Source organism: Phallusia mammillata, chromosome 4 (assembly GCF_965637545.1).
Source record: "Phallusia mammillata chromosome 4, kaPhaMamm4.hap1.1, whole genome shotgun sequence".
Classification (NCBI taxonomy): Eukaryota; Metazoa; Chordata; class Ascidiacea; order Phlebobranchia; family Ascidiidae; genus Phallusia; species Phallusia mammillata.
In genome coordinates this window covers 23,522,296-23,544,024 of record NC_137255.1, presented here as the reverse complement: position 1 = coordinate 23,544,024, position 21,729 = coordinate 23,522,296, and the positions used below count along the sequence as shown (strand labels likewise).

The following is a 21,729-nucleotide window of genomic DNA, read 5'->3' as shown; positions in this document are numbered from 1 at the left end:
TAATGATCCGTTAGAGTTTGTACATGACGGCAACAAACGAACTTCAGCCCTTCAAATCGCCACTTTAAACTTGTTGTAGTGTCTTTGCCCGCTTTACCTTGATAATAAACGTATTGCACTGGATGCGTAAAGCAGATAAGTGAACTTATTCAAGATTGCAAACTCATGTGAAAAATCTGTAAGTTACCACACTTGCAAACAAGTCCTCAATAACGGCAAAACTAGATTACATCCTGGTAGTATTAGGTGTCTGCTTAGTCTTCCTAAAAGAACTTCGGGTGTTAACAGGGCTTTACCGAAAACATATTTAATAATGTTGAAAATGCGTATACAATGACTTTGTCTTTTGTCTTAGTTTTACGAAGGAGAGAAAACAATAGGTCTACTAAAAGTGAATTCATTATCACAGGAAGTGGGCAGAATCAGTGGTAGGGAGATGGTCCGAAGATTCTCCAGTTCCGTGCAAGACATCCGGTTACCTTGACCTTGACCTTGAAGACGTCTTAAGACTTCCGCAGCAAGTCTTGGCTACGTCTTGGTTTCCGGCTTCCTCATCTTGAAGATGCGGACTTCCCCATTCTTGAAGATCAGGACTTCCCCTCGAAGATCAGGACTTCCTTTTGAAGTTGTGACTTCCGAAGGAAGTCTTACCTTGGAGGAAGTTTTCAGGTGACGTTGCAGGTGTTTTTTACGTGGAATTTCAAAGGAAGTATGGGTAAGACTTGCGCAAGACCTCTGTGACCTTGTTTAACCTTTCCGGTATCTGTGTTCAGGTGTTGTTGACCTTGAGACTTTTATTCTAGAGGGAATTTTGTGTTTGTGCCTGTTTTCACATTTGTTTAGGTTTTGACGTAGTCAAATATATGTATTAATTTATTTGTTTGTTTGTTTGTTGTAAGAAAGCGGGTCATGACTTTCGAAAACAACCGAGACAGTAAACCGTCAATAGTTTGCGTGCGTCATATACTTTTTACGCTGCGTTTCTAGTGTCGTCCGCCAGCTGTGGAGCGTTTCGCTGGATGAATGAAAAACGCGTCGTCCGCCAGCTGTGGAGTTTCGCCGGATGAGCGAACGCGCGTCGCGCTCGATTGCGTGTCGGATGAGCGGCGCTCGCGCACGTGCGGCGTTTCGAATGCGTAATCCCGGTAGAGATTGTTTTTTCGTTTCAAACTTTTTTATTTCTCACACACGTAAGCACAATTAGAGCAGGTTTTGAAAAAGTTGTTGCACGAAGCGATCGTTTGCACGGTAATTACTTGAAAAATAGTCTACAAAATCGTCAAGCGATATGTCACGCGCCATGGCCATAAGAAACAAGATCACGTAATGGCCGCACACCGTTGAATGAAAGCCTTGCAGTCTGACAGTGTTATAACACCAATGGTCGACGGCGTTCTCGGTCATGAATAAGTAAAAATCAGGATACAGCATCAAGCCATAGCTGTCGAAATAACTAAATCTCTATTTTATCTAAGTAAAAAAAAAAAAAAAAAAATGTTACAATAAGTTTTATCGGGGTGTGCTGTGCACAGCTGTTTTGTGTTTGTTGGTGCCAACCCAATTAAAGCTTTAATTATGCGGATATGGCTACCCAGTTTACATGGAAACTCGCGCTGGTGGCAATTTTGATGAAACGTGATAGCGCGTATCCTATATCGCTCACTGACTTCGCATAATTAAATGGTTCATGCAAGTAAGAAGACAGATACATACAAGACAACTCAAAGTAATCAATTAACATTTTTGATCGATATAAAAGTTAACAAGTATGCATGCAACGTGACGATTCAAATATCTAAGGGTTCAGTTAAAATATCATTAGACAAGACTTTTCGTTTAAACTTTATTGCACCGCGGACCGTTTTTGAAAGTGAAATTTTATCGCGGACCAGTCTTCAAAAAACTACAAATATTTAGCAATAAAAACACCTAAATTAGTTTATCATTCCCGGGATACATGGGCAAAATGTTTTAAACCGTTCCACAGGAAAAGTTATACGGCCCGGTAACGAACTCCTCGCGGTCCGGTACCGGGCCATTTGCAAACGAGTTGCAAATAAAACACTGAGCTGCGATCATAAACTTGACAAAGTCAAAACGTAATCTATTATTGTGTGTAAACCTATCAGTGATGCTGAAACCGATAAAGTTCACATAGCCAAACCCGTTTTTTTTTGTTTTCGCGTGTGATAAAAATGGTACAATTGCATTTTATTGAAAAAATAGTGATTATAAAAAACCCTTTGTAGAAATGCTTTCAAACTGATTGCGAAACTGCCTTGACTAGGGTTGAATTATCCGATTAACGGTTAACCGAGTACATTTTTTGCTATCCGATATCCAGATATTTTGATCGGTTAACAGGATAAAAAGTAGGAATAATGCGTAAGCGTTATGAAAGAAACACAATTCAAATAGCTATTACATGTAAGTTATTGTAAGATGAGAAAATTGTAAAATAGGCACAAGACAATTTTGAAAAAGGGGAAAGACCTGTTTGGGTAGGTCAAAATATGAAATGATTGATGTATCGTGCCATTAAATACAGACAATTATAGTGCTGGACAATTATAAACACTGAAACTAAATTTGTCCAACACTTATATGCTGTTCTAATACACTTAAGTTATGTGCTGTTCTAATATATTATATCTGGGTAACCAGCTAAATTCAAAATATCTGTTGTTCAAATAGTAGAAATTATTGATAGCGAACTTAACCTACTTGTGATGTGTTTAAGTGTATTTGCCTGTGAAGACGTGTTTCTTCCACATAACAAGCGATAACGGATTTAAGTCCACCAATAAATTGATGTAACCGTTTGTTACGGTCGCGCCATACGCTGCAACTTGTTTACACAAATGCAAACATAGTGAAAAAGTTAAGGGTTAGGCTACCACCTTTAGAGTAAAATAGTTTTGATTGCACTGAAGACCTTAGTTCTGGGAAAAAACTAAAACAGTTTGACAAAAATGCGTCCGCACAATGTTAATTACACTTTCGTAATTTCAGTAAATGTAAAAACTCTGAAACTATTACAATTTCTTTCTAACCGAAGTATTAAAATATATTAATTCACTACATTGTTACTCATCCAATAGCCTGAACTGAACTAGAACCTGCGAACTGTGTACAGTCAAAATTCTTTGAGAGTTTGATAAGGTCTTGAAGATGATGGGTAGAATGAAAATAAACGAAAAGAGATTTGAACCAAACAAAACCCGAACCCACAAACATAGATTTATTAAAACCTGAGCCGATTCCGAACCCCTAAAAACAAACGGAACCCGAACCGAACCTGAACCCATATGATAAGCGGTGCGACTCTCTGGTTAAGAATGTTTTTACAAATTATGTCCGGATTCAGATTTTACGTGAAATTTTCGGACATGTCCGGGAAACTGCGGACGTTTTGTAACCCCATGTTTGTGCAACTCTATGCTTTATTGCATATTCTACATGTTTTTTATTGTTACGTCGCGCATGCGTAAGTTGCAGAGAAATTTCCAGGACATGTCCGAAAAGATTGTTTTCAAGGCGTGTTTCTAGTTTTTGTGTGTGTCACAGCTGTGATAATAAGAAAGTCGTGTAGATGGTGGTGTGAACTGGAATATGGTTAAATTCTGAACACCTGGTAGGCTTAAGTTCCTTGGTATACTGTGCATTATGGTCAGGATTTTGTCTCTTACTATTATGTCTGTTGTTTGGCGGTCATCTTGATGCTGTGCATTGTTGTCCTGGCTCTTGGGCATAGCCATCCTGAATAGGCTTTCGGTATGTATCTGATTGCGGCTATGTGACAAGCGACTGTCTGTTAAGTGCACATTTGTGTTACTGCAAGTGTTTCTGCACGTTCTATGACGTTAAAATGATATTTGTTACACGAATTTGATTTGGTCACAGCATTGTAACTATAAGCGAGATACCCCTTTGGACCATTTTGCTAAGTTTATAAAGCGACGTGTGTGTGAAGTGTAAAGCCTTACAAGTCAAGAGGTTGATGTTCTGCCTTCGTATAAAATTCTGTTTGTGCCATATTTTTAAGGTGAATGACACGTAAATTTGATAGGTGATTATAAAAGCAAATCATGTACTTTTTTGTACAAAAGTTTACGCTCTTAGTTGATGATCAGTCCATACTCTTTCGTTAAACCTTTGTCTACTTATAATTGATAAAAAAAGAAACGATAACATAATAACCTTGTCGTTCACGGTTTAGGTTCAATTCGCCAAATACAGCTTTGACGGATTGCATTGCGTTTGTTTTAAATACACTTTTTCAATAACCGAATTGATGCGGTTTTATACTTATATCTGTGGCAGGTCTTAACGTGCCCTGGCATGTTTAATTTTTTACTACAACCGAAAACCGACCAAGTTGTTATTGCCCGGCAAACACAGGATTGCCGTCTGGAACTTTATCAGATACATGCTAAAACAATTCTGTTCGAAGCTTAACCAAGAACGCAGGTGAATTTACAAATTCCAATGAAAGAAAAACGTAATGCAGGACCAAAATTGGACATTTATGACAAAGGAGTACAAAGAATTGCAATAAACTACACTTTTTACAGGTGAAGTTTATAAAATTTCGCTTCATAAGACGTTGCACAGAACATGAATAGTTCGATTTAGAGTTGGACCAGTTCTTGCAATTGTTGCAACACATTTCCCCACGATTGCACCATTGTGTGCAAACAGGGCCCTGAAGAGAAGAAACAAATATGCTGCTACAAGTCAATTTCTGGATCCCCTTCACTAAAGTCATGTATATAATAGTTTATTCAGTTGCAGAATAGTCTAGCTCCGAGGAATTAATGAACAAGCAATACGTTAATGCGTCTATGAGAACAAACAAAAGCAGGTTGGCCATTGGAACTAGGTGCGTACAGATTCTATACAGATTCTGAAAAAAATGCTTTCAATTTGACAAATACGAAGGCGGAACATCAACCTCTTCGCGTGTAAGGCTTTACACTTCACACACACGTCGCTTTATAAACTTAGCAAAATGGTCCAAAGGGGTATCTCGCTTAGTTACAAAGCTGTGACCAAATCAAATTCGTGTAACAAATATCATTTTAACGTCATAGAACGTGCAGAAACACTTGCAGTAACACAAATGTGCACTTAACAGACAATCGCTTGTCACATAGCCGCAATCAGATACATACCGAAAGCCTATTCAGGATGGCTATGCCCAAGAGCCAGGACAACAATGCACAGCATCAAGATGACCGCCAAACAACAGACATAATAGTAAGAGACAAAATCCTGACCATAATGCACAGTATACCAAGGAACTTAAGCCTACCAGGTGTTCAGAATTTAACCATATTCCAGTTCACACCACCATCTACACGACTTTCTTATTATCACAGCTGTGACACACACAAAAACTAGAAACACGCCTTGAAAACAATCTTTTCGGACATGTCCTGGAAATTTCTCTGCAACTTACGCATGCGCGACGTAACAATAAAAAACATGTAGAATATGCAATAAAGCATAGAGTTGCACAAACATAGGGTAACAAAACGTCCACAGTTTCCCGGACATGTCCGAAAATTTCACGTAAAATCTGAATCCGGACATAATTTGCAAAAACATTCTTAACCAGAGAGTCGCACCGCTTATCATATGGGTTCAGGTTCGGTTCGGGTTCCGTTTGTTTTTAGGGGTTCGGAATCGGCTCAGGTTTTAATAAATCTATGTTCGTGGTTTGGGTTTTGTTTGGTTCAAATCTCTTTTCGTTTATTTTCATTCTACCCATCATCTTCAAGACCTTATCAAACTCTCAAAGAATTTTGACTGTACACAGTTCGCAGGTTCTAGTTCAGTTCAGGCTATTGGATGAGTAACAATGTAGTGAATAAATATATTTTAATACTTCGGTTAGAAAGAAATTGTAATAGTTTCAAAGTTTTTACATTTACTGAAATTACGAAAGTGTAATTAACATTTGCGGATGCATTTTTGTCAAACTGTTTTAGTTTTTCCCCAGAACTAAGGGTGGAGTTTACGCGGCACTAAGTAGTAACATTGTTGTTGGCATTCATTTAGGTAATAACTAATTCTTAACTTGTCGTGAATATTTTAGATACACGGTTTTTCAGCACAAAGGTGGACCCAAATTCTCATGCGCGCCGGCAATGTTATAACATTATAAATGCACATTTTTGTGACTGAAAGAGTTTTAAATATCCGGTGGTTGTGAAGCCTTGCACAAACAGTTGTCAAAATTATCTTTATCGACGTGATTCTGTTTATAGTAACATAAACAAAGTTATGCTTTCCACGTCTGTAGAGGTATTTTTGTTTGCTAGTTTTGAAAAATATCGATCTTTCATTAAACAGTATATGTCGGCGAAAAAGTTAATTTGTGCGAATAAAATGTAAAACAATGTGTTGTGTGCATGTGCAATGCAATACTTTGAAAATATAGTGTAGGTGTTATTTTAGATAATTTTGTTGTATAGCAACTTAAATTAAGTGTTTAGTGACGCATTAAAACGGATAGGAGAACATGTGTTGCCGTTTGTCTTCAGTGCAATCAAAACTATTTTACAGCTTCAAACTCTAAAGGTGGTAGCCTAACCCTTAACTTTTTCACTATGTTTGCATTTGTGTTTGCATGGCGCAATTGATTGGTGGACTTAAATCCGTTATCGCTTGTTATGTGGAAGAAACACGTCTTCACAGGCAAATACACTTAAACACATCACAAGTAGGTTAAGTTCGCTATCAATAATTTCTACTATTTGAACAACGGATATTTTGAATTTAGCTGGTTACCCAGATATAATATATTAGAACAGCACATAACTTAAGTGTATTAGAACAGCATATAAGTGTAGGACAAATTTAATTTCAGTGTTTATAATTGTCCAGCACTATAATTGTCTGTATTTAATGGCACGATACATCATCAATCATTTCATATTTTGACCTACCCAAACAGGTCTTTCCCCTTTTTCAAAATTGTCTTGTGCCTATTTTACAATTTTCTCATCTTATAATAACTTACATGTAATAGCTATTTGAATTGTGTTTCTTTCATAACGCTTACGCATTATTCCTACTTTTTATCCTGTTAACCGATCAAAATATCTGGATATCGGATAGCAAAAAATGTACTCGGTTAACCGTTAATCGGATAATTCAACCCTAGTCAAGGCAGTTTCGCAATCAGTTTGAAAGCATTTCTACAAAGGGTTTTTTATAATCACTATTTTTTCAATAAAATGCAATTGTACCATTTTTATCACACGCGAAAACAAAAAAAAACGGGTTTGGCTATGTGAACTTTATCGGTTTCAGCATCACTGATAGGTTTACACACAATAATAGATTACGTTTTGACTTTGTCAAGTTTATGATCGCAGCCCGGGGTTTTATTTGCAACTCGTTTGCAAATGGCGTAAGCGACCCATCGTTGTCTATAATCATACAGCACCCGACTGCAATCATGTTAATCAGTTGCAGGGTTGTTTTTGTTCATACAACATTTGTACAGATCTTGAACTACCGTTGACATAATTAACAAACAAGCAATATGACAGATTTGTGGCTAAGCCTAGCCCTTTGAGGGATCTTAACACAAGGCGCTTAAAGGTTAAGAACCAGCGTTGGTGTCTCTTACCAAACGTAAGGATTTAGGCCGAGAGTCGGATTTGGGGTAAGAGTTGACACCTAGGGTAATCATACTTTACCGATTTCATTTTTGCAACCGACATGGCTACAATGGTTTATGCAACCATGCATGCTGCAAATTAAAATTTTCGGCTGACAATAGTAATTTAGAAAAAGTTAAATTGCTGCGTAAAGATGGCTTGGGACGGTAAAACTATTTAGCTGTTTTAAAAACACAAAACGGCTTTACTGTCAGCAACCAAGGTTGCATGCTTAGAAGCGTGAAAAAAAATTGCTTGTAACCCTTACAAAAAGGCCCAAACTATTTATTCGAAAAAACGAATAAGTTTAAACGAAAAGTCTTGTTTAATGGTTTTTTAACTGAGCCCTTAGATATTTGAATCGTCGCATTGCATGCATATTTATAAACTTTTATATCGATCAAAAATATTAATTGTTTACTTTGACATGTATTGTATGTATCTGTCTTCTTACTTGCATGAACCTTTTAAGTATGCAAAGTCAGTGAGCGACATAGGAAACGCGCTATCAGGTTTCAGCAAAATTGCTACCAGCGCGAGTTTCCATATAAACTGGATCGTCATATCCGCATAATTAAAGCTTTAATTGGTTTGACGCGAACAAACACAAAACAGCTGTGCACAGCACACCCCGATAAAACTTATTGCAACATTTGTTGTCACAGACAAAATGAAGCTTTTTTCAAACATGCGCGCAGACATAACACTTGTATAAAATATACTCAATTTAAACAACGAGTTTTCCATCTATAGATCTGTTATTTAGATTAAACATATGTGTCACGTCATGTAACAGCTCACACCAAATGTGATGTAACTCCGAAAGCTAATTTAATGATGTCCACATAGGCAAACGCTACGGCAAAATACAGTGTTTGACAAAAAGCCGGTTTAAAAATTTGTCTTTGCCGCGCCTCCTATTGGTGATTTTCTGTCTTGGTTGTTTGACTCGCTTTTTGACGTTGCAACAAACCAACCAACCAAACAAACATCATGATATAGTTGACTACGTCAAAACCCAATCAAATGCCGCGCACGAGACGCGCCGCTCATCCGACACGCAATCGAGCGCGACGCGCGTTCGCTCATCCGGCGAAACTCCACAGCTGGCGGACGACGCGTTTTTCATTCATCCAGCGAAACGCCCCACAGCTGGCGGACGACACTAGAAACGCAGCGTAAAAAGTCTATGACGCACGCAAACTATTGGCGGTTTACTGTCTCGGTTGTTTTGAAAGTCATGACCCGCTTTCTTACAACAAACAAACAAACAAATAAATTAATACATATATTTGACTACGTCAAAACCTAAACAAATGTGAAAACAGGCACAAACACAAAAGCAATTCCCTCTAGAATAAAAGTCTCACACCCCAAGATCAACAACACCTGAACACAGATACCGGAAAGGTTAAACAAGGTCACACAGGTCTTGCGCAAGTCTTACACATACTTCCTTTGAAATTCCACGTAAAAACACCTGCAACGTCACCTGAAAACTTTCGCCAAGGTAAGACTTCCTTCGGAACAACTTCAAAATGAAGTCCTGATCTTCGAGGGGAAGTCCTGATCTTCAAGAATGGGGAAGTCCGCATCTTCAAGACGTCTTCAAGATGAGGAAGCCGGAAACCAAGACGTAGCCAAGACTTCCTGCGGAAGTCTTAAGACGTCTTCAAGGTCAAGGTCAAGGTAACCGGATGTCTTGCACGGAACTGGAGAATCTTCGGACCATCTCCCTACTACTAGAATCGATAAAGTTATCTTTTCGGTTTCTCGTTACAGTTTTTCATTTCTCTGTTGTTTGCTTCCTTGTTTTCCTTGCTGTTAACTGTAAACAATACATCGAAACAGTCAGTTTTTTCAGTTTTTCACTGGAAAAACTTTGCAGTTCCAAAACAAGGTTACACGCAATAAATGCGCTGCATGAGAAATGGCCGAATTAATTATCACTGTACACTTCTTCATTGGAGCTATTAAGGCGCATTTGCATACATTTTGGTTCATTTATATTGTGCAGGTAACCGAACCATGTATTTTTTTATTCTTATTGGATCGGTTACTAGGTTGAATTCTTAAACACTAAACACCATTTTCCAATATACGACAGCAAATTATAACTGAACTCATAAAAGTGTTGGTTACCAATCTCTTTTTGTTAATTTAGCACTTCTGAATTTGAGTGTAATGAAACTTTTATATGCGACACAGTGTTGAGATTAAAAAATGAAAAAGCTGCACCTTATATCTTTGCTTTCACATGTTTTTACCGACTTGAGGTCATTGTTACTCAACTTGTTTTATACTTGGAGCATACTAGTTCGATTAGTCGGTTTGTGCGGTCATTAAATCATTAAATTCTCTACGTGAAGTTTGTGAAACTCTTTAGAGGGGGTTTGTGTTAAGTGAATGTGTTTCAAAACCAAACCGTTTGTGAAAAATCTCCTAACTGTTGTTGTGCCTACATTTCGTCTCAAGCTTGTAATGTCACGTAACAGATCAATTCTATTTGATTCAGTAGTGAGATTTCTGCTTATTCTGTATACGTGCAACCAACTCGAAATGTGAATTTCCCCATGCGTATTTGCAGATATATTCGAAGCGGCTAAAAGGTACTTGAATCACTAATATATGCTAAAACGTGTCATAGAATATCTTAAAGAGTGTGTCATCATGTTATAGACATCCATGGCTTAAACAAACGTTTAGAAACTCACCTACATTTGTCAGTACCCATACGTCACTTGACACGATGGAACCTTTTATTTACTGGATCGGAAAAAGTAGGCTTAAAGGAATTAACTACGGACCTTTCGGTTGCTTAATGCGACTACATTGTAACTATGTATTTATTTTATATCACAGCACAGTCAACTTTTCCACTGGCCAAAAAGTTATTTGAACTGCCCAAATGCACAGTTAACACGTTTTAAAATTGAAATAAACAATTCATGTGCCAGGCATGTAATAACAGTGCTAACATAAACATATACTTAAATTAGCATCATCACTTTTACAGCAGGAAAACAGTCAAAGGTAGTGAAAACGACAATGCTGCCAAAATTATAGTACGATTTGCTTTCATTCAAAAATGTTGCAGTTTTCAGCATGGAACACCAAAGGTATGTTAATTACTGAGATCATTTTCACTCATTAAACAAACGCCAACACAATAAACACTACTGCAGGAATGAGGAAGCAGGCGTATAAGGAACTTACGCTGTTTTTTTTCTCGGTGTTTGTTTAACGTTACTACTCATAGTAAACATGACTTAAAACATTCACAACATTTCACAATGAACGTGATTTTAATTTATAGCTTTGTAAACAAAGAATCGAAAGCAAAATCTTTATACACAGCAACTGGAATACATGAAAGGAGTCTAATGCCTTTGTCACGTGAAATACATGAAAGGACTCTAATGCCTTTGGCACGTAAACAATAAAGGAAAATGGTTCAAACAAAAGTTTCGAAACTCACATAAATTTATCAGTAAACAAACGTCACTTAAAACAATAGAAGCTAAGGAAATATGGGCACACAAATATGAACGCTGTATTTCGGTTGCTTTGTGTGACTGCTGTGCAACTTTGCTTTATGTTTACCACCACTTTAAAGGTGATACTCACGTTAACCACTCCCGAAAAGTTTACTCTTTCTGCCCAGTATCAGTAAACATGTTTTATATTGAATCAATCAACACTTATAACATGCAAACCTATGGTCAAATCAGCGCATAACACGTATTTAAATATGCAAGTCGAGAAATTAGTTGTCATATACATTTGACTCAGTTAAATTTGCCATAGCAACACACCGTGGAGAACTGAGATTTGCATATTGTGTCTGATGTCCTTCAGGTTCAGGTCTATTGGAAGCAATGCTAGTACTAGCTTTCATATTGTCGCCTGTTTGTTGGTTGTTTTCGTCAATCACAACGTAAACATAAATCGGTTTATGATTTGATTTGGTTACTACGCTGGAGCAGGTGTTTGGGTGATCTGTAACAATATGTAGCAGTCAATAATCCAAATATATGAGACCAAAATTATTCAAAGGATTCAAAAGGATTTAAATGGATAATTTTTTTCACAAAAATTTGGTTAATGTCTGCATTAATGTAAAAAAGCTTCAAAAATGAGGACAAATGATTTTAAAGTAATAAAATAAGTTTCGCCATGATTGGGTTTTAAATCTTTTACATTTTACCGTCAACTCGTTGGTTTTGTTTTGGTTTTGCTTCAAGTCTGCAAACAGCAGAAAGCATTAAGCAAGCATTCCATCCAAAGCGCAAGTCCAAAATACCAAGCGCTTTTACCTTTTTTGGTGGTAGCAAAGCAGAAGCTGTATCACTGCAGCTACACCAATAGCGAATCCGCCAATTGCCAAACCAATAACTGCAGGCAGTGGGTAAAATCCATGACCTGCGATGCCAAAATTATAAAAATACTTATATTTGGGATATTGTTTGCGTCTTTTCGAAGTGATACTGAACGAATTATTGACTTTGAGTAAAATTTATGACTACGATGCAAGTATTTATATATCGATCCCTACCTGCTTTCAAGAAAACCAGTAGAATAATATGAAATTTCAAAATAAACAACAAAGCCGATTTACAGCGAACACTTGGAACACTCCAGTAGGAACAAGAATAAGTCAACTTTCTTGAAATTAATTCTTAGGTACCTGTAATTATGTTTTCTGTTGTTGCAACTTTTCCAGTAGTGGTTGTCACAAAACATGAAGAATGCATTGCTGTGGATTAGAAAGAATTTTTAAACAACCGGTGTATTCGATCCACCAATCAGAGTATAAAAAATATGTCTTAAATTGGAATAATGGAATGTAATTTATCCACCAACGTTAAGGCACAGAAAAGTAGCATTTTACAATCCATCGTTAGCAAGGCTCAGCCTACGTACTTAAATATACAATTTTTTTGTGACCAAATATTTTGGTCGTGCACGATAATTTTATTTTGTACCCCTTGTTTCCCTAATTTTGAGTAACGTCGCAAAAGGCCGTAGTTTGTTTTGGAAAACTGCCAACTTTATTTCAAGTTTTATTTACCACAGCGTATAGATATCCTCTGTCCTTCCATAAAAAGTTCCATGTGTAGGCTCGATATTCTCCTCGGACTCTTGAATTTCTGACAAATCGTTCGCAACGATATCGTATATGTTGCAAAAGTTTGAGGCTTTATGTTCTTCGGTGTTTTGGATTTGTGTTTCTGTGTTTTTTGATGCAGCAAAATCTGTGGAATTTTGTGCCATACTGTACAACTCTGTTTCGTTTGGATGTACAATGTATCCATAAGCTACATTGTAAACAGAGCCGTATTCAGATTCGGGTTGGTAGTCGGTAACGTGGGAAGTATTCCCATCGCTTTTCTGTTTCTTGTATCCTAGTCTGACCACAGATAACATCAATGTTCATTGGTGTTTTATTATGATGTTCGCCGCCTTGGCGCGCACAGTTTTATTCATCTAAGAAAGCAATAGCGTGTTTGTGGGCTATTAAGTTGGCACAATTTCCCTCTTTAACACAAGGTTTCGTTATTCAGTTTATGCGAACGAAATTGATAATTGGAGGTTAGCTAAACTTACCTCTAAGATGGTTATCATTAGGTTTTTTATGAATAAACTAGGGCTCTGGAAATAATAATTTAGATATAAAGTCGGATACTTTAATTAGGACTTACCAATCTTTGCCTTTTTCCACTATACTTGCAATTCGTATCTGTGTTTCATAAAAAAAGACGTTTTATAATGAATAATTACAGACCAGCAACTGTTACACAGCCATGTTACCTTTTGCGTTTTCTATAAATAAGAAGTACAGTAGTTCCAGTAACAATAATGACGCACCCACCAACCATAGATAGCACAACTATAAGAAGTACGTCATTCTCATGTCCTGTGCAAAAAAGCAGTGATAATATTTTTGTCTATTTACAGTTCCTACGGGACGACTTGTATCACTGTCGACTCCAATGTGGTCCTAACCGGAAATGCGGCCTGGACACGTTGTTTTTATCTTTGCGGTTTAGGCGGTAAAGCTACACACATGTACTGAAATATTTGTTGATTAAATTAACAGTGAAACTTAATTAGTGTTAGGAACCAAGCTTGACGTTAGGAACCGTGTTTTAGAATAACTTGAGTGTTATTAATAATATGAAGCTTCTAATAGCCCAACATCTAAAAGCCCAAACCGTAAATATTGCAAATGCTCTTTGCGCCACTTAACGGTAAAGCAAACTTGTCTGGTGTGAGTTTTTTTTGATGAGTTTTTGTCTACCGGCTCGAATTTAGATATCACAGCGTTAAATTAGGATGTAAATGTCATGTACCAAGTAAGGCCCAAAACCCTGTTTTATGTCTGAACACAAGCCCGAATTCAGCCCCACCCAGACTGTAAACCCTTGGACAGCGCTCAATTGAATATGTTTCGTTGTCACAACTAGCACCCAAAAATTTCGCAACCGAAAGTAGTATGTGCAGAGCGGATTTGCTTACTTTGCTTCATTATAACCCACTAGATATCATAAGCGCCATCTTGGTAACGTTTACCTTGATAGGTTACCGTTATCTCCTTAGCTTGCGAAAGATTCACGTTTACATGTGGTCAATACTACCCAATCAATATCTCATTTCACCGTATGCTTTAAGAGCGTTTACAAACTCGTTATTCGGGCACCAGTAAACGTAGATTAGCGACTCACTAATACGCCCATCGACTGCTTCCTATATTGTCACGTAATTTCCTTCCTTACAGACTACTCTTGTTACTTAATTGTTATCCCAACTCTCACAGTTCAACAAGCCTTTTGTTACAACAACTGCCAATCGTATTAGACCAAACCTCGAAAAAAACTTACTTATCTTACTTATGAGTCACTCTTAATGACTTGTCAAAGTTACCTGGAATAAAAACGGGAAGACAAGTCAAATAGTAATCAAAATTGGTAACCTTGTGTTTGCTGGTCAGTGGTCCAAACAGGTGTTGTTTGAAACGTACTTTCCATTTGCGTGGTGTTGTTAGCCAATGTATTCATTGGTTGGTCACTTGTCATTTCTGATGTGGTTTGAAACTCAGTTGAATTACCCTTGTTATCGTATGTTGTTGAAGTTTTGCCAGCAATGGTCGTGGTTTGGGGAGTAGTAGAAACTATAACGGCAGGTTATAATTCTTCTTTTTTACCAATATACTTTTGTCATAGGTTTTTTTAAGTTCGTATATTAATAACAGTAAAATATATAGCCTGCTGTCAAACTTTGCTTTCAATTTTTCACACATGTATCTCGATTCAACCGAACAAGAAACGTCGAACCAGCTGTACAGCGTTCGTTTTTCACTTAAACCCATCGTCACACAACCCTCATTCCTAATGTTTGGTTCGCCTCTTGCCCGTTGTACTTCGGTCTCATCAACTTTTGTCCCGTCGGTCCAGTAGAACGTGTTTGTAGATCCATTCCTCTTTGCACTGATATAAAAGGAGAATGGACTTACTAACAAAAATAAACAGAATGACTACAGTTTAAAATAACTCAAACAAAGACCTATCGAGCGAAGATTTTTAAAGAGAGCGCAAACCGGTAAGCATCGTAAAAACATGCCAAAACAAAATGCTAAAATAGATCCGCTACAAAAAGGGGTAAAACTTGAACCTAATGTTAAGTAAAGTTTGTTTCAGTGATCATTTTATTATTACTTTTTTAACTCATAGCTGAAATGCATAAAACGGAAGAATATGCGCCGGCAGGAAGTAAAACAACATGCTAAGTGTTGCATTAAATCAGAACACAGCTTGGCAAAGTATGTCTCGTATACTTTATTATTACGCTGCATAAATCTTTTTATGCAGAAAAAAGTTTTAAATATGATTTTTTACAAAACATCTGAGATGTGAATAGTTTTCTTGCCGACCTTTAACACTTTTAATGTTTTTCTCCAAAAACTGTTGTATTTCTGTTGTTTTGACGTTAGCTACTCTAGCTCCATTTGCAAGGCACCCAGCTTCGGCTTCGGCATATGAATAAGCATGAGGCGTACGAACAATGAGATACTCATATCCTTTGAAGCTATACCACGTATTAGCATTTGTGACTGGTACACTTAATACCACTATAATCATTTCTGTCAACATTTTTGCGCACATGCTGAAACAGTCAAAACATAATCAGTCCAAACGTAAATGAATTACGTTACCAAAAAACCTCATCATTTTCCAACGGAGCTTATTGCACTGCATATATTTTCTCTCGTTGTCACAATACTTCTACACTTCACACCTGCCTAGGTGAACAGATGCTGAAATACTTGGGAACTGATAGGCCAATTTACCGATCGTTCTAGTTTCATTTTATTTTGCGACCTGGTTGTATGTAAAATCGATTAGGTTTTAACGCTAAACACACTTCCTTATTACAATGAATGTCAACCACTTAAATCAGCCTTCGGTCTGATCACGTATTTTCTTTTTATGACACAATTTGTTGCTACGTAGCGCAGCAAAATGTTTACACCGTACATAATGTTTTTAAATATATGTCAACCAGTATCGTTTTTGGTATGTGCAAATGCGCTTAACAGGCAAAGATTCTATTTTTAACTATGCGGTACAATGTCCTATTCAGCACGCCGGGGTTTTTAATGAAGTCTGTCTTCTGCCAAGCCTTGCTTGTGCGGGGCTCGAAATGTAGAGATTTAATATTCTTCATCGTCTACTCAGCATCCATAAATTAATTATTCTGAGAACAGTTGTGAAAAACTAAAATTACAAAGATAGCCAAAAAACACAAATATATCACGTTTAAAGTATAGTTTAGTTTTGTTTATTTCCCACTCGTATGCTGTATTTACACATAGCCTACGTCAGCATTGAAATATGATGGTTATTGGTATTTTGTATTTTTATGTGATTTTACTAAAAAACAACAGCATAGATATAGTTTGTCGTTTTTCGTCGGCACTCATCCAACCGACTACATCAACACCCTCTTGCAAATGACTTGTACCCAATTTCCTATGGATCTATAGGTTATTTTGTTGTCTGCAACACACACAGAAAAAGGTTGGAGACATTTACAAAAATAATAAACTTTGATTTGGGATAAATGCACGCGAACCTCTGTCTGCTGGTGGGTTAAGTCAGTGAAGGGTCTGTTTCCGAACAGCGATACAACAATATAAAAGTGTTGAGACAAACAAACCAGCATTGATATATGTCACTATATGTCGCCCCAGAGTCGCAAGTATCCTAATGCCTCTTAAAAAGTTTGCCGTTGTGCTGATTGAGGAGTCAAAAGATAAGTATGAATGCCCTAAACCTAAACCTTGGATTTTAGATTAAATGTCGGCCTGGGAAGTATTGTCTGTCTGAAGATTCTCCATTGCGACTGAAGGTAGCCACGTCTCCAGCATTCGCATTTATGTGTGCCCTGCAGTTAAAGGTTTCAGCTGTAGACAACCCTGTACGTATACATACAGCAACCTAACACTACAACAAAAGCAATTATAGTCCAATTGCAACTGAGCACAGCCTGCACACACATTCCCTAATCAATTTGCCAACGAAACAATTTAACAAATAAATTAACTTTTGCAGTAAAATTAGAGAAGCGCGATAAGTTTTCTTCCTGTTTATTTACAACCACGGATTTCCTATGAATTGTTACTCAGGGGCAGGGCGTAGGTGGCCATCTTTACATTAGCACTTACATCTTGCACTAACTGACATTGTTTGGATATTTGTTGTCCTTTAAGTACTTCTATATTGTTTAATTGTTTGTGCATCCGTCCACGGCGTGTATTAGTGCACGTATTCAGATTGTCCAGCAAGCATTCAAATTTACTTTTAAAGGTTGAAAAGCGTTTTTTTTGCTATCCTCGAGCCCACAGCTAGTTTCAACGTGTAAATCAGTACACAACAATGACTTGAGAAGCTATAGACTGGCATCAATCGGAGGAAGTAGACACGTAGCCTAACTAATTACACAATATTTTCGGTTCCTGATATCAACTCGGTTGATATATGTTTTCAAACCTACATTTAGTATACCCGACTTAACGACTGGTAAACGCAGTGTATGCATACTGCATACATCAGCACTTCACAACCTTTGCAGGTCTCACATATTTCCCCTTGGCAAAAGAAACGAAATATTTTTTAGTTTGCGATCATTTAACCTGGCATGTGTACAAACCATTTATTTAATTGGGTATCTGTTTTTAGATTTAAACTTGATCGTTCCTTTGCTTAAATGTTGGCGTGTTTTTTTTTTTTTTGATTGGCACTGCCACAGTGCACCTCAGTTTATTTGGCATTGTTGGAGCGGCAAAGCTAGGTTTTGCTTCTTTTATTTACCCTTGGAGCAACGCCCGGTCTGAACTTGTGGGTGGCTACTGACTTATTAAAATGGAGATCATACTAATTGCAGTTGAAAATTGAAATAGGCGTTCTGTCGTTTCGCATTATCCTACACATAACGACACTGATCAATTTCTTGTGAACTGATTGGTTACAACAAAAAGTTTGATTTGGTACTGTTTCCGATAGTAGCAATTACGTGAGATGTTTCCGAAAACATTAGGTTTCTGGTAACCCCCGCTAGGTTCTCTTAACCTACTGGCAGCACGTATCTAGTTTCTTTTTTATTTTTGACATAAATGTAAGAAAAATACAATTTGGCCAACAACTACGTACAACATCATGTGACGTTATTAAAAGCGTCATTTGGTGGCTACAACGCGCAATTAAAAAAGGCATTGTTCCCTTGCTATAAAAGTAGACAGGTTGGATAAAGAATGAGCCTGGTGGAAACTTATTTTATCGTTTTTCCTTATCTCTTTGTTGTTTTGTTTCAACCCTAATCAATTGATAAGATCGTTTTCGGTCAACCATAAAACAAACTTTACACAATAGACGATTCTGCAGGAATGAGGAAGTATACGTGCAAGGAGATTACGCGCTTCTTCCGGTTGCTATGTTTGACGTTACTTGTTGATAAACAACCTTACTTTGAAACAGCCGACCTGGCTCGTAAGCACATTCTTACCACTGGTAAACTACTTTAATAACAACAAAGAACATGGTTAAATGCTCAATCATGAAATATAACTTATAACTTATATTTACAACCAAAAATACAACAAGGTACAACGCTACAAGTGCATCATTTCTTAAACTCGAAAGGGAATTGGGTGAAATAATACCAATAAGATTGAAAAGTGTCACAAACTTGCTAACACCATAAAGAAAATATGAACACAGTAAATTGATTTGTTTCTATCTATCCTCATCACCATAAACTTTATCCCAGATCAGAAGCCGGTAACCCAGGCACGCTGGCCAGTGATGATACGCAATGTTATTTTTCATAGCACACAAACGTTTTTGACCAAAAATTGAACAATACCATTGCTTTATTCTAGTTTGTTATGATGCTATAATCATCGAAAAACAGTATATACACACAAATCTGCCAATTTTTTCAGTATGGTATTGGCATCAGATGCCACAAACCACTATTACTTACAAAAAAGGTGCACTTCAATACATATCCAGTTTGACGTGACACGGAATTTGGCACGTGCCATTTAATAGTTTGCCAATCCTTGTACTACACGTGTTGCGTTTGGATACCTGTCTTATCCTTAACAACCACAGCGTATACATCTTGTACAGCTCGGTTATGGTTGGCGTCGGGTTGTAGACTTGGACCTGCTTGATTTACATTTTTGTTTGGTGTCTTGCAATCGTTTGCGTTAGAATACACTCCTCCTTCGTTCGGACTACCAACGCAACCATAAGCCTCGTTATAAACGGAACCATAAGGCTGCTCGGGTACATTGGAACCGTTTCCAGTATTGACACATCTATTTCCTCTTTGCGAAGGATTTGACTCAGCACAACGGCCGTTGCGGGTTGTACCTGCAAAAGCAAAACCTGTCAAGGGAAGGTTTAAATAGGATGCGTTTCGGAATTGAAATCGTGCGAAAAAAGGAATGTCTTGCTTTTCAAAATACGTTTTTCAAGTTAATAGCTTATATTGCTCACCGATTTCTGCGTATTCGTTTTCCTTTGGATTAGTTTTTGCCATAGATCTGAAGATCACAAAAAGATATTGGATTAAACAACTTAAATACAACAAATAAACAAACAATAACTTTAAATGGAGAATATAAATATATAAAATCACACTATTTCGTTGGTTTACAGCTTTTTACATTTTGTTTTCAAATTATCAAGATCTTTGGTTTTGATAGTTATCATCATGTTGTCATGTAGCGGTCATTAAGATAACATGAGAAATACACACCGGATTGATAAACAAATGGCTATCTGACCTTTTGTGTCTGCGATAGACGATTACGGCTGCTACTATAGTCAAAGTCACGACGAGGCATACAATGATGGATGAAAGCACAGCTGGTAGCGGTGAGCTACTTCCTGGATCTGAAAGTAACTAGCTATAGTCAATCACAAATATCAGAAATCCATAAAACGGTTTTTGTTTAAATCACATCATGCCTTTGCACAAAGTTTTAGCATTTTTTTTAATTGTTATCAATTGAGTTTAAGTGTTAGTTATAACGAGATACCTGTCAAAACTATTGAGGTTGTTCTGCTTTTGTCAGTTCCTCCTGGTAATGTGTTGTAGAATGGATGTTTTGTGGTCGTCAAATCTAGTGAAAACATGTCACAAGTTCAACACACGGTTATGGACTTGACAGAAGTAAGAGTAGCTTGGCAACTATGTCTGTTCCAATTGATAGTGCAAGGTCTGATTATTTGAAAAAAAAAGTTAATTGGTGCGATTTCACTCTGTTATCAAATTTTGAGTCGACGACACGTTTGTGCAGAAACTAATCAATTAAACATTACGATTTATATACATACCAAATGAAATTCACTGTAAGAAACTCATGTTTAATATTTTGAGAAAATCAAAATTGAAACCACAAAATTATACTTTTTTTTCTATGGTAAGGCTCGTTCCGAGGCTCAGAAAAGGGCATTCCAGGCCAGTTTTACGAGACATTTGAAGAGTCATACGAAATCGTTTTGTAAGTTACACATAATGTAAATGTTCGTTTTTTTCTTTAATTTATTAAGCAAATGGTTATCAATTGTCATACATAAAAACACGCTAAATACCTGAAGACTTTCGTTCGCAAATGTATCTTGAACGAGACGAACACGAAATATCGATCCATCTTAACTTTTCCCAAACATCTTTAGCATACCCCATTGTCACACACTTTTCGTCAATTCTATTTGGTTCACCTCTGCCCCACTGTGCAACATCAACAAGTGTACCGTCCGTCCATCGAAATATGCTTGCGTTTTCTTTTCCTCGTCTTGCGCCAATAAAGAAAGAAAACGGTTTATCTGCAACTACAAGACAAAAACGAGCTGCCAACAGAGCTCATTGTTTCAACATATAAGGTCTTATCAATGCAGCTGGTGACAAGACATAGGCTATGTTGGGTAGTATAGCCAACTATAACTGTACCCAGTTAGTTGAGAGAAACAGGCAAAGAAGCCATGCCCCGATTGATTGTGTTCGATGACACAACTGGGCATAAACCACAAAGTTAACAAAATCAACCGTTGTGTTTTGCTGTTTTGTCTGTGTCCAATACGAGTTTTCTGTGTGATCAAAACCACTTTACCACAACCTTGGAATTGTTAATCCCTATCTTAAGTATTCAGTCATACTAATTCGAAACACATCAATACTTCTTAATTTTCCAATTTTGTTGACCAGAAATGTTTAAACAAACTAACACATACCTGTCAGATTTCCAATTTTTTTTACCAAAAAGTTCTGAGTTTCATTTGTTTTAACATTTGCCATTGTAGCATTTTTTGCAGCACATCCGTTTTGAGCTTCAGCAAAGGACTTGACTGCCGTAAATGCAATGTAGTATTCATGTCCATTAAATTCATGCCAGGGCACAGCATCCACTAGTTTTGCTAGCCATAACAAATATATATTTGCCAGTTTCATTTTGGTGATTGGCTGCACCATACACACAAAACAAAAG

General features: G+C 37.1%; 2 protein-coding genes across 4 annotated transcripts; both read right to left on the bottom strand.

The window, feature by feature from the left end:
* Positions 1-11,033: 11,033 nt before the first annotated feature.
* LOC145224269 (uncharacterized) lies at positions 11,034-13,605 on the bottom strand. Of its 2 annotated transcripts, XM_080090734.1 has the most exons (6): positions 13,485-13,605; positions 13,376-13,413; positions 12,745-13,160; positions 12,361-12,429; positions 11,990-12,095; positions 11,034-11,672 (listed from the first exon to the last, which is right to left on the bottom strand). In XM_080090734.1, exons 3-6 carry the CDS (start codon positions 13,098-13,100, stop codon positions 11,646-11,648), a joined length of 558 nt encoding a protein of 185 aa, XP_079946860.1. In that variant the 5' UTR covers positions 13,101-13,160; positions 13,376-13,413; positions 13,485-13,605; the 3' UTR covers positions 11,034-11,645. The 2 variants fall into 2 exon arrangements, with proteins under 2 accessions (XP_079946860.1, XP_079946859.1); XM_080090733.1 differs by lacking the exon at positions 11,034-11,672 and having other exon boundaries at positions 11,852-12,095.
* Positions 13,606-18,791: 5,186 nt separating this feature from the next.
* Positions 18,792-21,372, bottom strand: LOC145224263 (uncharacterized). Of its 2 annotated transcripts, none has more exons than XM_080090723.1 (5): positions 20,837-21,372; positions 20,281-20,364; positions 20,026-20,134; positions 19,736-19,782; positions 18,792-19,624 (listed from the first exon to the last, which is right to left on the bottom strand). In XM_080090723.1, the coding sequence occupies exons 1-5, from the start codon at positions 20,928-20,930 to the stop codon at positions 19,299-19,301; spliced, it is 660 nt and encodes a 219-aa protein (XP_079946849.1). In that variant the 5' UTR covers positions 20,931-21,372; the 3' UTR covers positions 18,792-19,298. The 2 variants fall into 2 exon arrangements, with proteins under 2 accessions (XP_079946849.1, XP_079946850.1); XM_080090724.1 differs by having other exon boundaries at positions 18,792-19,609; positions 20,837-21,370.
* Positions 21,373-21,729: the final 357 nt, after the last annotated feature.

Bases quoted from the DNA above. Each gene is read 5' to 3' on its own strand.
- LOC145224269 (XM_080090733.1), bottom strand. From the start codon at position 13,100: ATGTTATCTGTGGTCAGACTAGGATACAAGAAACAGAAAAGCGATGGG. The intron at 12,430-12,744 runs GTAAATAAAACT...TCTAATCCACAG, and splicing joins GAGGATATCTATACGCTGTG to CAATGCATTCTTCATGTTTT. The intron at 12,096-12,360 runs GTACCTAAGAAT...TTGGCATCGCAG, and splicing joins AACAGAAAACATAATTACAG to GTCATGGATTTTACCCACTG.
- LOC145224263 (XM_080090723.1), bottom strand. From the start codon at position 20,930: ATGGGGTATGCTAAAGATGTTTGGGAAAAGTTAAGATGGATCGATATT. The intron at 20,365-20,836 runs GTATTTAGCGTG...TGTTTTCACTAG, and splicing joins TTGCGAACGAAAGTCTTCAG to ATTTGACGACCACAAAACAT. The intron at 20,135-20,280 runs GTATCTCGTTAT...AGTTACTTTCAG, and splicing joins AACCTCAATAGTTTTGACAG to ATCCAGGAAGTAGCTCACCG.